The sequence below is a fragment of the Epinephelus moara genome, chromosome 14 (assembly GCF_006386435.1).
Source record: "Epinephelus moara isolate mb chromosome 14, YSFRI_EMoa_1.0, whole genome shotgun sequence".
Lineage (NCBI taxonomy): Eukaryota > Metazoa > Chordata > Actinopteri > Perciformes > Serranidae > Epinephelus > Epinephelus moara.
Genome location: NC_065519.1, coordinates 9342405 through 9359875, shown reverse-complemented (window position 1 = coordinate 9359875; position 17471 = coordinate 9342405). Strand labels below are relative to the sequence as shown.

At 40.1% G+C, this 17471-nt stretch overlaps 2 protein-coding genes across 4 annotated transcripts in view; both read left to right on the top strand.

The window, feature by feature from the left end:
- slc22a3 (solute carrier family 22 member 3) overlaps positions 1-4879 on the top strand; it is a 9440-nt gene extending 4561 nt beyond the window's left edge. Inside the window, exons 2-11 of the mRNA XM_050062636.1 lie at positions 451-554; positions 646-800; positions 1718-1886; positions 1978-2095; positions 2210-2313; positions 2434-2648; positions 2816-2924; positions 3299-3411; positions 3540-3639; positions 4017-4879. Coding sequence (XP_049918593.1) covers positions 451-554; positions 646-800; positions 1718-1886; positions 1978-2095; positions 2210-2313; positions 2434-2648; positions 2816-2924; positions 3299-3411; positions 3540-3639; positions 4017-4059 — 1230 coding nt within the window. The 3' untranslated portion in view covers positions 4060-4879. The remainder of the gene's footprint in view (positions 1-450; positions 555-645; positions 801-1717; positions 1887-1977; positions 2096-2209; positions 2314-2433; positions 2649-2815; positions 2925-3298; positions 3412-3539; positions 3640-4016) is intronic.
- Positions 4880-6389: 1510 nt separating this feature from the next.
- Positions 6390-17471, top strand: part of LOC126401402 (afadin) — an 18231-nt gene continuing 7149 nt past the window's right edge. For all 3 annotated transcript variants that reach the window (XM_050062635.1, XM_050062634.1, XM_050062633.1), the window contains exons 1-13: positions 6390-6652; positions 9882-10074; positions 10254-10360; positions 10453-10580; positions 10682-10788; positions 10928-11005; positions 11127-11332; positions 11474-11619; positions 12773-12867; positions 12988-13259; positions 13558-13701; positions 17046-17244; positions 17331-17419. In XM_050062635.1, coding sequence (XP_049918592.1) covers positions 6557-6652; positions 9882-10074; positions 10254-10360; positions 10453-10580; positions 10682-10788; positions 10928-11005; positions 11127-11332; positions 11474-11619; positions 12773-12867; positions 12988-13259; positions 13558-13701; positions 17046-17244; positions 17331-17419 — 1860 coding nt within the window. In that variant the 5' untranslated portion in view covers positions 6390-6556. The remainder of the gene's footprint in view (positions 6653-9881; positions 10075-10253; positions 10361-10452; positions 10581-10681; positions 10789-10927; positions 11006-11126; positions 11333-11473; positions 11620-12772; positions 12868-12987; positions 13260-13557; positions 13702-17045; positions 17245-17330; positions 17420-17471) is intronic.

Sequence of the window (17471 nt, the reverse complement as noted above, 5' to 3'; positions counted from 1 at the left end):
AACCACATGTTTTGGACAGCTGTGAAGTGACAGAATGTCCCAGCATCATGGTTCTTATATTGCCAGATTCCAGAGAGTCTCCCCTCTTCATATATAGCAGAATATGTCATTTTCCAACTTCCTATGCTGAGATACATGTAAAAATGTAAGAATTTAGTAACACGGATTTGTTTTTTCATTGATATAAAAATTAATATAAAATACAGGCACATAGAAGGACATGGAATGATGGCAAATCTGGATAGCCCACATTGTCCTGAAACATGTGTATGTAGCCTTTATAATGACTGTGATATGAACTTAAAAGTAAAGGCAGTAAAAATACACCAAAAAGGCCTAGGGCCCATAGGGTTAATACTGTTATTTATTGTTGTCATAATCATAATTATGCTACTATCAAAAACTAGTTTTGATTTTGATGAAATTTCTCTATACATTTTTTCCTCTTAGTTCTCTTTGGTCTGTGAGAAGTCCTGGCTCGCTGATCTGAATCAGGTTTTCCTGGCATGTGGATTTTTTATTGGAGCTTTTGTCACTGGCTACTTGGCTGACAGGTTTGTTATGTGCTGTTAATTTCTTTTGTTCCCCTATTACATTCTCTGCTGACCAGCATTTGAGTTATAGTAATATTTGCTCTTTTTACAGGTTTGGTAGAAAGCCATGTTTCATTGCATCGATGGTTGGCCTTGGTATCTCAGGTATAGCGGTAATGCTGTCTCCATGGTACCCGCTGCTGCTTGTCTTTCGATTTCTACAAGGGTTTTGTGGAAAGGGAGCATGGACAGCCAGCTATGTACTCGGTATGTTGAAACACTGAACCTTGTGTAAGGGAAAATACATAAAATTATATATATATTAGGGGTGTCAACGGTTGACCGTTGAACGGTTAAAGGCAGAGAATATTTTGATAGTAGTCCTAGGGCTCAAAATTTGGCATTACATGCATCAATGTAGTAAATGTCAGGTGCATGGTGGTAATGGTACTAGTACTATGCTGTATCAAAACAAAGCTAATAAGGTCTACTCTATGTTGTGCACTACCTGGTGCTCTGGGAGCTAGCTAACAGCGCCACTCATTCAGCATTTACCACTGGTAACACTGACCCATGGCATCGTTGCTGCAGAAAAATTGTGCATACCCTCAAGTATCCCGCAAGGTTGTGTCAGTAAGTAAACAGCTTCATTTTGAACTGCAAGAGCCCTTTAGCATTGTCATCTGTGTTAGCTCTGTTAGCAGTGTCAACACAGCTAGTGGTGCCAACATAATGTTATGCTAAGGAGGTTTTGCGCCTCAAAATTAAGTCGCTTACTCACCAGGGCAACCTTGGTCGAGACCAGAGGGTGGTCACCATGTTTCCACTGCAACACCATCCCGGCACCAGAGGTCAGGACGGCATTACCGGTGATAATCGCTGAATGAGCGCTGCTGCTAGCCAGCTCCTGCCTGGTAAGAGTACAGTGCAGATCAGCGAACTAACCTGTGGCGACTGCCGTGTTAATTTGTTTTACCACAAGTTAACATGGCTAGCCGGCTTACGGTCAGCAAAACCAAAGGGGAAAAAATAAAAGATATTTACAAAACAAAACATTAAAATTACAAAACCTCTTAATGGACAGCACTTTGAAATGGGAAGCTTATTGAGTCAGTGGAGTGCCAGACTAAAAGGAAAGGTCTCTTGTATTTTATGTCTGCTAACACATATCTTCTTTGTTACAGTGATTGAGTTCTTTGGATCAAAAAACAGAAAATTTGTATCCACCGTGAGTCGGACTTTCTACAGCACCGGCATGGTCATTCTGCCTGGTCTGGCTTACTTCCTGTCCTCCTGGAGAACTCTGCAGCTGGTCATGAGTCTGCCCTGCCTCCTGTTTATCTTATACTACTGGTACACTTTCCTCATACATGCCAGTTTCCATTTATACACAGGTAGCTCTGATGTTGATGTTGAAACCAACAGCTGTGTTTGTTTTTTTAAGGATTGTTCCTGAATCTCCACGTTGGCTGTTCTCACAAAAAAGAACCACAGAGGCGATGAGAGTTGCTGCGGACATTGCAAAATGCAACGAGAGATCTTTACCAAATAATCTTCCAGAGGTATAACAGTAATTAAAAAGACTGTATCCTACTTACATTTTCGTTTACCTTTGCCTTTGTCAATGCAAATGCAATCTGGAGATCTGATTAACCGTTCAATACAATATTTTTCAGATAATTCTTTTGGAGGAAAAGAAAGAAGTAAATCCTGTATCTATAATGGATTTGTTTAGGACACCAAGTATAAGAAGAAACACTCTCATTTTAACATATGCCTGGTAAGTCTGTTTGATGAGTTACTTCCCACTACATGATACTATAAAATATATAATGATCCTTCCTGGAGGATTTACAAGTAGTTTAGAAAATAAATTTGACTCTGTATTCCTCTCATGCAGGTTTACAAGTACTGTTGTGTTTCAAGGCCTAGTCTTACGGCTGGGGATCACAGGCAGCGACTTCTTCTTGGATTTCTTTATCTCTGCTGTGGTGGAGCTTCCCACCGGCCTCATCTTCTACCTGCTGGTCGACAGAGTCGGTCGACGCTCCCTCATGGCCATCACCAACTTCAGCGGTGGCATCGCCTGCCTCGTAGTCCCATTTCTCTCAACTGGTAGGTCAGCTGGCAGTGCACGTGGCATCAGGTGAAAAATTGAAAAATGGATTGTGATCATTTTTGAACAATTAAAGCTAACGTAAGTTCTTGGTTGGTGAAGTTGCGATGCGTCCACCTGGATCCCATTTCCATCCTTCACTTTGTCTCTTCTGTCTTCCCTACAGATTTTATCTGGTTGAAAAAGACGATAGCGATCATCGGGAGGCTCGCTGTTGCCATTGGATTTGAGACCTTGAACTTTGCAAACACAGAGATGTATCCGACATCTCTCAGGTGTGAAACCAATGTGTTGGTAGATAAATTAGTTTTTTTTTAATGTGCTGTGAAAAATGATTAACAATGTGCACATCAGACTACCAAGTACAGAAATGGACAAATTCACACAACAGGTTATATTCATATCTTTCTGAACGGTCAAAATGATACAACTTATACGGTCACACTTAACAGTTCACGATGTGGGTGCTCTCACTAAATGCCCCATCAACTCTGACCATTGACAAAGTCCATTGATAAAGGGGAATCAAACAAGACGACCAGGTCCTTAACAATGTTGACAAAAAAAGGCAGCATGACATTGGCAGTTAAAACAAACGAAATAGAAATTCTCTTAATTGTGGCTTGATCTGCTTTTCATTTTCTTGCAGAAATTTGGGTGTGTCAGTGTGCTCATCAGCAGGTGACATCGGAGCAATTGTGGCCCCATTTCTGCTCTACAGACTGGCCAGTATCTGGCAGGAGCTGCCTCTTTTTCTTTATGGTAAATTTCTCCCTATACCTGTCACCATGTTCTTCAAATACTCTCTATACATGTAAGGGACATCTGACTTACCAATGGAAGATATCTTTTTCCATCTCATGGTAAAAGGCGCCTCACTTTTCTTTCAGGTGCGATGTCGGTGTTGTACAGTGGACTGGTGATGAGACTGCCTGAGACGAATGGAGTCGCGCTGCCAGAGACCATAGAGGATGTGGAGAATCTAAGAAGGTAAATGCATATTATTAAATTAAGTCAGTAGACTGATGATCACCCAAAATTAGCAGGTTGCTAATGTAACAAAAATAGTTAGAAGTTTCAAACCAACAAGTGGAACAAATATAACTCCCCATTTCCCAAAAATGTTTCAGTATAATTAGAAAAGACAAAGGTAAATAAATAAATAAAGGAGAAAGGGTTTATGTCACAACATAAATAAGGCGTCAAGAGGGGGGAAGATGGCAGGGAACTTGTGAAAAAAGGTGACAATCTGTGAATTTGACAAGACTATGCTTGAGCATCTGTATTTACATTTAGGCATGTGCAGCAGACAGACTCATGCTTTAATCCTTAATGTGTCTTTCTTGTGTATTTGTGTTTTCTAACAGGGGGAAAGACAAGTCAAAGGATGCAGACAGCTTTATTGTATGATAGAAGCTGTGATGACCTGGAACATTACTGGTTTATTTTCTAGATATGTGCTGCGTTTACAAAACGATGTCCCAGTGTAAAGTACTGTGAGATGTACTACAGTGGTTGCTATCGCAGGCTTGTGTTACATTAGATTTTCTGAGGCTCTAAATGTGTTAACTAGAGCCTTGATGAAACACAGAAGGTGTTAGAAGATCTAATGAAGGATCCATATCTTTGCAACCTCACACCTTCAAACTGCAAATTTTTCACAGTGAAATTATGCTTAAATATAAAGAGGTGGAAGTCTTAGATGTGGATGTTTTATAGAACAGCAGGAGCATTGTTTTGGTCCGTTTTCTTGCATTGTACAGGGCTCCAGAGTGCAGCCATTTTGGTTGCATACCTGTCAAGTAAGTCACACAGGTGTGCATGACATGTATTACATTTCTAAACGTGATATAGAACCAAAGTTCACGAGCGGAAGTTCTCAAAGATCAGGTGCTGGAACATTTCAGATAAAATCATCAACATATATATATTTAATAAGTCATGTATATTTAGCACACCTGTGAGTGCTCATGTGATTCTGTTGCGCGAACCTGAAGAAGCCATGGGCAAAACAAGTTGTTCGCTCTTAATAGAGCACTCAGATCCTCACACCAGCAGCTTCTGGCTATGCCTCGATTGAGGCTAAAGGGCAAAGGGGATGGTGCGTTTGCTGTGGCTGCACCCAAACTTTGGAACAGTCTACCTCTCTCCATTAAGGATTCCCCATCTGTGGACACTTTTAAGGCTAGACTTAAGACCCACTTTTACTCTAAAGCTTTTGAGCGCTCCTGAACTCTTATCCCCCCTTTTTTTTTTTTTTTTTTTTTTTTTTTTTTAGTCTTTTGTATTTCCACTCTCCAATTTGTTCCTCTACTTTTGGACTTGTGTACATGGGACTATACATTACATTGCTACGTATCTTGATCTCTGCACTTTGTTATTTTGTGATTTTACCTTTACTGTACAGCACTTTGGTCAACCTAGGTTGTTTTTAAATGTGCTTTATAAATAAATTTGATTTGATTTTGATTTGATAATAAAATCACAGTAATTCAGTTCAGTGAACGGTGGTTTATATTGATGATTTTATTTGTTATTATTATATTTATTTGGTATCTTATAATCTCCTAGCATAAAAGTTGATTTTCAGTTTCATAGCCTGTTGTGACTCGTTGAGTTTTGGTCAAGTGTTTATTCAGTGTTTGTCCAGTGTAATACAGAAGTGTTTAAAATGTTTCTTATTTTTAAAATTAAAATAGTTTGCCAAAGTTGCCAGTGAGCAAAATGCTCTTAGTTCCCAGAAAGAGAGCCTACCTCTTACTGAACTGTGACTCCTAAACCGGGCTATGAACCTAACTGTGACTTCTGTGCACCCTTACACAACTAGTTAAGAAATTACAAATGTATATGAGAACTGAAATAAACGCTTAAAAAAACACACGTCAGTCAATTCAATGCTGATTCAGATGCTGTATTATGATTGCTTAACTGTTTTCTCTTATAAAGAAATCTGGAAGATTATGTGACCTTGACAGAATTATTTGTTTCTAGTTTATAAATGCAAATAAAAAGAATTATGCTGATAAACTACACACTTGTACCTGTCTCTTATATAAATAATCAAAACAGAAAGTATGCTACTAAAAGGCGTCTTCTCTGCACTTTCCTACATCCAGACAACAATGGTCTTGATTGTTCAGTTTTTTAAATGTTATACTGTATATCTAATTGAGGGTTTGTTTTGCTAAGGCTTTTGTTCCATTGTAGGTTTACCCAGAAAGCTTCAGAGCAGCCAACAAAAGCTGCCCTACATACATGGCGCTGACTGAATGGGAAGACATGTAACCATAAATTGTGTTGAAAATCACTGGTATGCATGAGAAGTGGGATTCCTTCAAGCGTAAATATCCGTGTCGCTACGAAAAGGAGGATGGAAATCTCTCATGGTGGCGGTGACACTGTCGGCATCACATGATGACTTCTGCAGCATGATTAAAATAGTTATAAATACATGTTAAAAGTTGCACTAGTAAATTATCTTTAGAAATCATAACATGAATGTTTGCTCATGGAAATGATATGATGACAACTAAAATCAATTTGGCAGATTCATTTTGGTGGTGGACTGTAAAGATGGGAATGATTTGTGAAGGATTGTGATTAGGAAACTGTTTGCCTCACATAACAAAGATCCACTGACCCGTCAAATGAGGGCAGAGGGGTGTGGGGGCTTGGAGAGGGCATGTGGACGTGGGGATGAAGTAGGCAATTATGTTAAGGACTCACTGCACAGTACAATGAGTTTATGACTAATGGGGAATAGATTAAAGAAGGGGTGGGGTCCTTGTGGATACAATACCCAGGACAGATACAAACATTTCTGTCACAGCATATCCCTCTCCATCTTTTCCTGAAGGAACTCTACGGCAGCCAGTCAGACAGAAACTTTGAGGTTAATTGGTGAAAAATGCCGGAGGAGAAAGAACGAGAGAAATTAGCCAAAGTCATCAGACAGTGGAACAACAACAGACTGGACTTGTTCGAAATAAGTCAACCTGATGAGGTGAGTCGCCTGCAGACATCAGACAGGGCTCATAAACCATATCAATTCTCTCTTTAACTTTGGGTTAACCTTTATTCTCTGTTAGACTGCCAATGCCACAGTTTTAGATCTGTCTTTAGATGCCAAGTTGTATTTATAACACACACACACACACACACACACACACACACACACACACACACACACACACACACATTCAAGTACATTTAACAACTGTGTTTATGTTTTGTACTGTATGCAGCAGTCTGAAGTCATAGGATGCTACTTGACAATTTCCATTTTTTAAAATGGCTAACAGAGTCATATACTTACACACACTATACTATCAGTTACATAACAAAAATATTGCTGCTTCAAGCCCAATCTCACAACCCATCAGCTATCAGTTTAACCATGATTTCACCTCTGGGAGCAATGGCCAATATTTCAGGGGTTCAGGAGAAGCCAGCAAATATCCGGACCGAGACGTCCTCTTCCTCTTGGTCATTTCAACTAATTTGTGTAATATTTGCACATAAACGCAGATAAATAATTAAAAAAAGGTAATAAAAAGCTAAATCATCTTCAGCTGATAGCTGGTGGGTTCCCAGGTGGCATTACAGTCAGTGTCTTCAGCCTCTTTCTCTCTTTACCTTGTCCTATTGCCTACTGATTCTGCATTCATATGCAGATATCTATTTATAGAGATGACTTCAGGACTTAATCATAAAGTGACTATATCACTTTGCTCTGACAAATAAAAAACACTATTGTCCTGGGGCATTGCATTGCCTGCTGCAAAGTTAGTTTAAAACTAAAAGCAGTTGCTTTAGAGAGAAAACATTACATTTCCCCACAGTACATATCTTGGGCGCATTATGTGTTGGTTACTGTTAATTTAATGTCCAAATGCAGTCTCATTTAGTCGTCACGTTTTGCATTAAAAACATAATGTCAATTGCTGTGTTTCAAATCACATACTTCCGTTGGTACACTTCCATGTAGTATACTATGTGCACTATGTACTTACTGGCGCAGTGCATGAATTTCGACAGGGTAGTGTTTTCTCAAACCAAACACAGCCGTTGTGCACTTACCGGAAATGACGACCGCAAATTAGCTAGTTAGCAAACTAGTATTAGCATTCGCGTTATTGTTCGCGGTGCCAAATCATTACAGACTGCTAAATTATCCCAATAAACATACTGCTGGCTTATATCCAACAACAGTATAGCGGTGCTTAGTGCAAAAAACACATGTATAACAACGAAGCAGCAACGTTCGCGGTCGCACAGTCCTCGGCCGCCATTTCCAGTTTGAAAAGTGGTCCCTCCCCTTCCGCTACATAGCCAAGATGGGGACCATTGAGGGCGAGAAGTGTCCATATTTCCACACTCAACTTCTTTATCATTTTGAGTGCACCATCCGGGTACTCATAGTGCACTGCATTTTTCCCATTCTTCTCAGTGTGAATGCACTTATGCACTCAAAATATTTAGTGTAGGTACAGAAGTACGCGATTTGAGACACAGCGATAGTCTTTATTAATGTAGTATTATCATTATTTTTTTTAGTAGTCTTTGGAGAAGTCATCTTCCCATCACGTACACATCGTAGCGCTGCTATCCTCGTTCACTCTTTGGTATTGATTATTGCAATTCTGTCCTCTTTGCTCTCCCTCTCAAGTGTCTTGATAAACTCTAACTGGTCAAGAATTCAGCCGCCCGTATCATTACTAGAACCTCCTCCATAGATCATATCACTCCTGTATTCCAGCAGCTTCACTGGCTTCCTGTCAAATATCACATCAATTTAAAGATTCTGCTTCTCACCTTTCTAATCAAGCCCCTTCCTACCCCTCTGAACTCCTCCATATCTACACACCCTCCCGTACGCTTGAGACCTTCTGCAACCCAAGTCATATCACCATCTGCCTGCTATAAATAAAATGCATTATTATCATTATCAATGGATGTATTGGAGAACTGGATATGGCGCCACCCTTCAGCCTTGCTTCCAATTTTTCCCAGTGACCACTCCTGGCATTGCAGCAAAAAGCATTTTCACCTGGAGACCAACACTATAAAAGTGATGTCTGTAAAACTGTTGTCAGGACGCCACAAAAAGCAAAACAAGGTCAATTTAATCTCGACTCTTTCTATCATGAATTTTTTGATCCATTGAGGTCTTATATTTGTAAAACTTTCCTCAAGCCGAGAAAAGCCATTTAAAAATCTGTGACATCATCGCAAGTAAAGTCTCCAGGCTGAGCAAGAACTCATAGGTTGGGCCAGCAGGAGAAAGCAGACTGTATACCACATAAATACACCTGGAAGCTATAAACTTTTTTTGGCATATGCACCAGGTGAGCAATTCTCATTGGCCTGAAGAGGCGCCATCTTGGAAATAATGCACCCACAGGAAATATCGGATATGCTCCTTGTTGTCTCAGCTGGCTGGAGGGGCTTTTCAGTGTTTGATTGACAGCAGCTGTCAGGTTGCCAGAGTATGATGTTCCTGGTACACCACAACCCCCAATTCTATAGGGCAACATCATCCTCACTCCCCATCTCCACCACAACCCTGACACATAAATACAGAAATAGAGAGCTGTAGCCATTAGCTGATAATGAATTGATAATGAAGATAACGGTTAGTTGCAACCCTACAGAAATAAACTATCAGACGTGTGGACAGCTTCAAGATGTACTAATTATGCAGTGAGAGAAGTAATAGATATACTACTGCAATAGATAACTCCGAATACTCGTTAGCTAGAAGTTAACACTGTTGGTCAGCAATCTAAATCTTCCCTAAAACGCTGATGTGATTTACAGCATATCTTGTTGTGATGCGTTTTCTTTTAAGCCCCATGAATCTGATTTTCTCTCATGGTATCGACTGCATGGCTGTTTTTAAATTCAGATTCAAAGCTCAATGAATGGTTGATTGTTTGGTTTAATACAAAAAGGACAAGGCAAACAAGCTATCAGATGCGTAAATTTAAACTGATTATAATTCATATTCCCTCATATCATTTAAGAGTCTGACAGGGCTAGTGGGTGGGGCACAAGGCAGGTCTTTCAGGGACATCTTGAAATCTTTTTAAATTCCTAAATCCAAAGCAGAATTTTATAAAACGAGAATATTGGCCTTTTCATTCTCAAAGTCTATTCAACAATATGGTTTCAGCACGCTTTGTGAAAGTGCAACATTGGCCACACTTAAACAGCTTTCTGTTTCCTGGCAGAACTTGGAGTTTCATGGTGTGATGCGCTTCTACTTTGAGGATCATGTTGGAGGAAATGTGGCCACAAAGTGCTTGCGTGTTGGCAGCAACTCTTCGACTCACGAGGTTATCGACACTCTTTCTGAGAAGTTCAGGCCTGATATGAAGATGCTGACTACAAGTTATTCCCTGTATGAGATTCACGCCAATAAAGGTAATCACTTTAAGTTATTACTTAATAGTTTTTTGTCTTCTGCTGAACCAGACAAGTATTCTGAGGATGAATTGATATGAAAAAAATTGTCAGTCGTAGCTCTTATTTGGTGTTGTAGTTGTTCAGTTGATTTGAGAATGTGCTCTGATCATTTCCCCATGTTTTCCATGTGAAATAAGAACGTAAACTGGATCTGGATGAGAGGCCTTTGGTTGTACAACTAAACTGGAACACTGACAACAGAGAGGGACGTTTTGTGCTCAAGAAAGACAGGGAGAGTTTGGAGGTACCGCTCAAACCATTAATTCAGTCTGCAGTTTCAGCCCTCTCTACATAATCTCACATCTACGTTCTTTTTTTATGTGTTGAACGATAAAGGAAAACTGTCACGAGAAGGAAAAAGGAGGCGTGATCCAAAGCTTCAAGAGGACACTGTCAAGAAAAGAAAAAAAGAAAGAGAAGAACAAAACTAAAGCGACTGACAAGGTTTCAGAGGATGAGAATGGGTAAAATCTTTCATTGTTCACTATTTTTACTTTCCAGACATGCCGGCCTCAGGCCCGCCTCACGGTCAGAATAACATCTACCCTTTTTAACAAATATCCAGGTCAACTGAAAAGCTACTGAACAACAACAACAGCATTTGTGTGTCTAACCATGAGAGGAAAAAGAACTGCACGGAGAACAAAAATCAACAAAAGCAGGCCGCCCCGGGTAAGTAACAGAAAAATAGAAACGATAATGAACAGTGCACTGCTTTCCATTCATTCAGTGCAGGCATATTTAACTTCCAATCAGTAAGGACTTCATTATATAATATAAAAAGGATGACTGATGACTTCTCAAAATGCAGGAGGAAAGACAGGAAGTCTTTTTCCAGACTTTTCAGATCAACCAGGATTACCAATTGGAATTAAATGCTGCGATAACTGTGAGTATGAAACACAAATGTTTTCTTCCACAGTGTTATTTTGATACTTGTCCGCTGTAAGCTCACTGCCTCCCCTCTCATAATGTCCTCCTGCCCCCTGCTGGTGCCTTTTACATTTCAGCTGAGGAAGCCTTCCTGTCTGCAGTCATAAATTACACCAACAGCTCCACAGTTCATTTCAAGCTCTCACCTGCATACATCCTCTATGCTGTGGGACGCTTTGCTCTGCAACGCCATTACAGGCGAGGCTCTCCACCCTCGGGGCAGACACTCAGCGTAACTTCGATCACGAACAAAATGGTGGCCATGACAGAGAAGGTCATCCAGGCAAGTGCAAGAAACCTCTTTTGTCATATTTTCACACATTTAAAAAAAAAAAATGTATAGCAAACATCCTACTGAAATGGACTTAAACTCATTGCTAGCACTTAAACGTCACACCTGCCTGCTGTAATGTTTGCCTTGCAGAGACAGCAGGCCATCGCCGGGGCTCTTGCCTTTTGGATGGCAAACTCCTCTGAGCTACTGAACTTCCTCAAGCATGACAAAGACCTCAGCTCGCTCACACAACAAAGTCAGCTGGATCTGTCCCACCTGGTGCACAAAGCTTACAGGTGCAGACGACAAGAAGTGACCATAGAGATTTAGAGTTTCTGATCCTAACTGAAATTGCAGCACAAACTCAACAGATTGGCCAAGAAGACCTGTCTTCCACCACACATTAAATAGGTCACTTGTATTTCACCAGTGGAAGGATGTTATTCTCATAACACTGGGCTGTCTATACAGTAGGAACATGCATATACTTTTGAAATTAGTGCTACATGACCAGAGAAAACAGAGAAACAGAGCTATGGTTTTCATTTTGCTCAAGAGGTAGAAAACCCACAAATACCAGAATGCACTGCGCCGCACCGGACCAATAAACACTCCCGATAGTGTGTGATGTAATGTGAGCTTGGAAATTTCTCAACATGAAACAATATGGCGGCTGCTTGCAATCAGCAATCTCAAATTACAGTTAAACAGTAAGATTAAAATATGTTTCTAAAAACATTTTAGGCGACTAATATGCAACGCAGTGACAGAATATTGGTTCATATTTGATCAGCACTGCTTAATTTTACTGTTGTATCTCAGTCTTTTCAGCCTCCCTTTATACAACACAGGAACCAGTGTGGCACCCACTTCCTTTTCACAAATTCTCATACTACAGCTAAACAGTGCACTAAAATATGTCCTCAAAGACATTTTACGTGAGAGATAGCCAACACAGTAACAGAATCGTGGCACCCTGCTCTCTACCTATTCAAGCCTTTGTCCCCTTAGAGGCACTGCAAACCTCTAGCCAACAAAACAAACTGCTTTAAAAAACAGATTATTTCAAACTCCAATAGCAGCCCCAAACTCCCAAATGTCAACCATATAGTACAGTATACACAAGCACGGTTATTTCAACATGCAATTTTCCCTCCTACTTTGTCTGTGAATATTGCCAACAATAAATCATCTGATAATCTGTATTAGTGAAATATATTATATAATAAATATGGGATTGTAATTCACTTGTTTCAGATAGAGCAGTATTGGTGTAAGTGGTAGAAGATGTGCAACAACAGAACAGAACTTGTTTATGAGTTTATGTAAAACAAGATGATAAGAATTTTGTAGCTCATTAGCTGAAGGCATCCAGGCAGAAAATATGTGAGGCGTGTTATACAAAATGTTAAGTTTTTGTTCCTATATGTGTGTTTTATTCCCTTGAAGTTATCTGCTACAGTGTCTACAGAGTGAATTAAGGAAGCACTTGCCAACTTTTCTGATTGACCCTGAGCAACATGGTGCGCTGCCAGCTGGTATAGGCAAGTGTTTACCTATAAATACTACAGCAATGATTATCTCACTCATAATTTAAGAGTCTTGGACAAGCTGTGAAATTGTCCCTGTTCAAATACTATAAACTTGTGTCTTGCCTGCTGCAGAGATGGTGCTCAACACCTTGATGAACACCATGTCTCTATTACGCCGCTGTCGGGTCAACCCTGCCCTCACCATCCAGCTCTTCTCCCAACTCTTCCATTACATCAGTGTCTGGCTCTTCAACCAGCTGATGAGTCCAGAGGCCGACACTCCAGGCCTGCGCTCACACTACTGGGGAGCTGCTCTCCGCCAGAGGCTCACAGCCATCGAAGCTTGGGCGGAGAGGCAGGGCCTGGAGCTGGCTGCTGACTGCCACCTCGGACACATCATCCAGGTCAGTTCTTCCCTGCACTACATGTCTGAATATTAGTACAAATAAAGTTTAGACTGGGCTTTTCTGAAATATCGAATCAGTATCTTCTGCCATCAATATGCTCAAAGTTTCTACCTCAGAAAGTCAGCAACACAGCGACTGGCTTAAATGTTCTTTTCTAATATATGAGCTTCTTTGTCAGATACATCTCTGATCTCATTTATGGTTTGGAGTTTTTATCTCAGTTTTTATTTCCATGTCAGAACACATATTTCAGTCAGTACAAGCTGTTAAAATAGCATTGCCTGGCTGTTTCTAGGCAACCACGCTCCTGACCATGAACAAGTACTCAATGCAAGACGTGAAGGCTATCCACAATACCTGTTTCAAGTTGAACTCACTGCAGCTGCAGACGTTGCTATCCGGCTACCTCTATGCAACCAATGAACCTCACATCCCCTCTGTGAGTACTTATCATCTGTCCTTCCACTCCCCTCGTGCCTCTGTTGTTCTCCCTGTTTGAAACTACGACTCTGATGCTGCTTTTTGAGACAAATTCTTGCAAGAGCTTTTTGATGTCAAGATTAACAGCCTGTAGAAATCAAAGTACTACTACTAATCACAGCACAGACATAGGTTTAAGGTTTACAGTGTAGCAGCAGCAGCCTCAACCACAGAACAGAAGCTCAGGAGTATAGATTTTGTAATGTGAATAAATCACTATGATGAATATGATAATGAATAATGTATGAAGAATATTACAGCAAGTTGTCACATAAATGCTTTTGGCTGAAATATCTCTCTTAATATTTTGCTGAACATGAGGTGTGTGTAACAAAAGCCACGGCGAGTTTCACATTAAAGGGATAGCTCAGATTTTTTGAAGTGGGGTTGAATGGGGTACTTATCCATAGTCAGTGTATCACACACAGTAGATGTCAGTCAGCTCACCTCCAGTTTGGAGAAGCAGGGCTGAGTCTGACATGGAAGCAAAGCAATGAATTGCTGTGGAGGGGTTAGAAACAAAATGTATTTCAGCCACTTAAGAAAAATCAATATCAGTTTAAGTGTACACTATATTTAGAATATTTTGATTTTCAACAGGAAAATGGAACTGCAGGAGCTGCTGGTCTACCAACGCCTTGAACAGTTACTTTATTTGTGATATTATGTGGCTTTGGTGTTTAAAAGAGTTAGTTTGGATTCACCAAAGCTCCTGTGTTCAGCCAGCTAAAATTAATGTTTTGTCAATGGAGTCTGGTGGCTTTGACGAGAGCATAGATGAGGAACTGAAGCCATTAATGGCTTCCCCCTCAGAAAGGGCAGTCTGACGGAAAGGTAAAGCAGTGAAAATACTCTGGATATAGCAAACATTCAATTTTGTAAACAACACCAGAATTCCTAAAGTCACTAGAAGAAATAAAGAGCTCAATAGAAACCAGAGGATCTGCAACCTTTGTGATGATAATCATGTGGGAGATGAGTATCATATTTTGTCTGAATGTCAGAATGTAAGCTTAATGACTTACAGAGAAAGGTATTTGCCAAAGTATTATTTAATCCACCCATCTTTGTTTAAATTAATTTTGTTATTACAATCAGATAAGCTAAAAGTTATTTGTAAACTAGATGCCTTTATGAAGAATGTCTATAGTGACTTTTAACAAAACAAAATGGGTGAACTTGTTCCAAATGCGTGTTCTGGGTTAAGAATAAACCAATGTCCAGTGTGCGTTATCTCTTTGGATTTGGTAATCCATTTTTTCTGAATACACTATACACATGTTCACCATAACATGGAAGGGTGACAGCACTGTCCATATTTAATCATTACTCCATTCAGCAAATTCAGATTTCCACAATGCTACTTTGTGTTTTCACGACAAGCTTACATACCACAGTCAAAAACTGCTTCCTTCCTATTCCACACACCTGATTTCCACTACCTGGAGCTTACCCATATCCACTTCACACATGAATGCTCAATGCTGTGTTCACTTTCATAACTGCATATGTATATTTATATCTACCTTATGTTTAGATAAGGATAAAATACAAGACCAAAAACTATTATGGCTCCAACAATGTACTTCCTTTGTTTAAGTAACTTTTGTTGTACTTAAGCCACGCCCTGTGCCATTGTTCGGTTATTGTATGTAATTTTTGTACGCCATACCATAGTCTTGAGCCAACACTGCCCTCTAGTGGAGCCTTAGTTTACCATCCGAAACAACTGGAACAACCCAATCAGCCCATAATATTATAGGCAAACATCATATTTTATAACTATGAATACCAACAGTATGAAAGCATCATTGTGCACATACCAAATTAGCACCAGTTTGTTTCTTCTTATGTACATTATGCCAGGAAATAACCTCAACGTTTTACTTTCCACCCCCATTTTTGTCTGTGTTATAAAATATAGTTGCACCTTGGGAAATGGGTAAAAGAAAACTTTAACAGTGACATTAAAAATAAATACAGTAAAAACGAGACCCCTTTTATGCAAGTAGTTAAAGAGTGAGGATTTGAGAAATATATTTAAAGCACTGTTAAAACCTACTGGGTTTTTCAAGAATTGTCAGCTAGCTTGCCAATTGTCATGCTAACTCTGGGAATTGTAAAGTTAAGCTAAAGATAAGACACCTTTGGCTATCAACAAACTAACAACCAAACAAATATTAGCCACGAACTTAAGATAAACGTAATCACAAATGGCACTAAATATTGCCCCTAAGTAGTAGTATCCTTAGCATAAAAGCATAAATTGGCCAGCAAGGTTCAACGGAAATGACATTATCAACCAGTAGAGAGCGGGATAGCGTTAGCTAGCAGCCGCTAACAGCCTCATTAGCGTTAGCTAGCTTAGCCAAACAAACAAATTGAACACAGACAAAACATCAACTCGCCTTCAAAAATAAAAGCAGCAAGCAGCACTCACTTACTTTAGTAGAGCGGGAGTCGCGGTCACAGGCTGTCGACATCAGTAAAGGAGTCCAGACCCCAAAAAATGATGTAAACATTAGCAGCAGTTAGCGTAGCATTACTTTGCTAAACAACGGCTAACGTAGTACGCAACCGCCATTGACAACCGCGATGGGCGGGGCTTAGTTAATTTAAAAATGTATAAATTAAAATACATTAGTGTTACTGCAATTAGTACTACTACAACCGCTGGCTATTAACTCTAAAAAGCTAAGTTAAGCCCCTAAAAATATTAATATAAACTAAACTTGACTTTTGAGAGAACTGCTGCTGCTGCTGTTACCATGACGACGACTGTGACTACTGCTGTTACTGTGAAATCTATTACTGCTGCTACAGGTGCTGCTGGTATTATAACCATACACTGCTTGATTGTATTGGTTTGGACAAGTGCATTTTAGCATAAAAAATATTTTAAATACCTTTTAAAAGCATTTGTGTTTTATTTTTGGTTGGTGGCCTGTTGGGTGGTTACTTTCCACCAGTGACTACTAATACACCAGTGAGTTTTTTCCTATTTATGATACTACCTACTGCCACAACTGCCTCTACAACTAGTACCACGACCACTGCAGCTAAATGACCAGGACAGTATCAGTACATTACTTTAAAGTTGTACTTTTCCACCTGTCCTGGGAGGTCAGCGGCAAGGTTTTTCTGCACGAAGGTCCAGAGTATTTTGCTCAGGGTCACAGCAGGCAGATTGGATGTCCATTCCTTGATGCCTTGTCACAGAATGACAAATGCCAATCTATACACCAGAACGACCTTTTCCTGAGATATTTCCGCTGTCTGATCCACTTGTCATCCTTGCTGCAGGATTTGATCGATGCTGTAGCGACGGCTGCAGAGGCCTCGGCAGATAACCTGATTCGGAGCGAAGGACGGGACATCCAGATGGAGGAGAGCCTTGACCTCCACCTGCCCTTCCTGTTGCCGGAGGGAGGATACTCCTGTGACACTGTGAGAGGAATCCCTCCAGGGTTTAGGGAGTTTTTGGAGCCGATTTGCCGGAAAGGTTTGGGATTGGGAATCATCAGAAAATGAGAAAATAATGTAGAACATAAAGATGAACACACCTAAAATGGTTTTATTGTCTTCCAGGTCTCTGCTCTTTGACATCCCAGCCGAACTCCAAAGGTGACTGGACTGTGCACTTCAGTGAACCAACTTATGCAGAGAGCACATACTTGGTAACAAAAATGATACTGTCTTAAATATAATTTAATTTTAACATAAAACAGG